This window comes from Acanthamoeba castellanii (genome assembly GCF_000313135.1).
Source record: "Acanthamoeba castellanii str. Neff unplaced genomic scaffold scf7180000084776, whole genome shotgun sequence".
Lineage (NCBI taxonomy): Eukaryota > Discosea > Longamoebia > Acanthamoebidae > Acanthamoeba > Acanthamoeba castellanii.
Genome location: NW_004457586.1, coordinates 965587 through 966948, shown reverse-complemented (window position 1 = coordinate 966948; position 1362 = coordinate 965587). Strand labels below are relative to the sequence as shown.

The 1362-nt window shown below is 54.6% G+C and overlaps 2 protein-coding genes across 2 annotated transcripts in view; both read left to right on the top strand.

Moving 5' to 3' along the window:
* ACA1_285340 (DnaJ domain containing protein) overlaps nucleotides 1-408 on the top strand; it is a gene marked incomplete at both ends in the record, with an annotated part of 1151 nt that extends 743 nt beyond the window's left edge. The window contains 2 exons of the mRNA XM_004344878.1: nucleotides 57-279; nucleotides 377-408. Of these exons, the coding sequence (XP_004344928.1) occupies nucleotides 57-279; nucleotides 377-408 (255 nt within the window). The remainder of the gene's footprint in view (nucleotides 1-56; nucleotides 280-376) is intronic.
* A 519-nt stretch (nucleotides 409-927) lies between these two features.
* Nucleotides 928-1359, top strand: ACA1_285330 (uncharacterized protein; the record flags this gene model as incomplete). Its single annotated transcript, XM_004344877.1, has 1 exon — nucleotides 928-1359. A coding segment is annotated over one exon (432 nt), but the record flags the coding sequence as incomplete, so codon positions are not given.
* Between the last annotated feature and the right edge of the window lie 3 nt (nucleotides 1360-1362).

Here is a 1362-nt window from a genome sequence, read left to right as displayed (position 1 = left end):
TGGACAAGCTCGTCCGCAGCGGGGTCCGCTTTCTCGAGAAGCGCGCCCTGCTGCAGCGTATGCGGGCCGACGCGTTCGAGCTGCTCGGCCTGGACCCCAGCGACGTCCTGGATGCGGCGAAGAAAGAGGCAGTCAACAGGCGCTACCGCGCGATCAGCCCGTTCCTCCACCCGGACAAAGCCAACATGCGGAACGGCACCCTGTTCAGCCTCATGGTGGAAGCTCGCGACTTCTTGTTGAACCCTGACACCAACTTCAATCTCCTCGTCAACTTCCAAGGTACTGGCCATCACTCACTTCATGTTATCTTCTGCTCCGCAGTTCGTGCTGACTGAGCGGCTTCTTCTCTCTACTCCCCCACCCTCTCCCTTGAAAGGCATGAGCGATGGTGAGTCCGAAGATTCATGAATCAGACCGACAGCTTGTTTGTACAGTCAAAAAGAGGAAGCTTCAAGTGGTCCACTCGCACTAAGCCTCAACCAACCACGAGATCTGTCTTTAGTCTTTGTTTGAAAGAGGAAATGAATGACCGCCGTAGAGGTGTGGAGGTGCAAAAAAGGTGTGCAAAGGTGTGAAGGTGGAGTTTGTGAGGTGTAGGTGAGTTGTGAACGTGGTGTAAGCACATGTAGAGCCATGTAGATCTCCTCTGCATCAAGCTCCACAACCTGGGCTCACACAGTATAAACAGCATTACCATGTCAAGGTGACAGCTTGTTCTCCTTCACAAACAGCAAGGTCAATTGCCAAGATCTGGGCCAAGCACCAGTTCTTGATTGGCACATGGTCAAGCTCAAGGCAGTCCTTGCTGATTGCTTCAGGTGAAGGACCGCAGTCTTGTGCATTCCACATTAAATTGCAATTTTACGTGATTTGTGTGAGAGAAACCAAAAAGAGCAGGTAGAAAAAGTTCAAGAAATCACAAAGACCATGGAGGCGGAGCTGCTGGTCGCCCTCGAGCAACTGGAAGCGGTCGAGGCCGCGCTGCTGACGCACCCGGCCGACGCTGACCTGCTGCGGGCCAAGGCAGAACTCACCGAATTGCTCACCCTCTCCTCCCTCCTTCATGCACCCACCGCCAATCTGGTCGATGCTGGTGCTGAAGATGGAGATGGCGACAAGGGGGGTGCCGACATGTTCGGTGGCAACGACGACGAATGGGAACGCACGCACAAGCGCGAGTTCGAACTTCACACCGAACGACAGAAGCAAGCCTTCAGCACTTCATCATCCTCTACCTCAGCCTCATCAGTAACAACTTCATCTTCATCATCTTCAACAAAGCGCAGCGGCGAAGGCGACGACGTAGAGGGCGAGCAGGCCGGCTGGCTGGCGTGTCGCGTAGTAGTGACCGAGAGCTTGGGT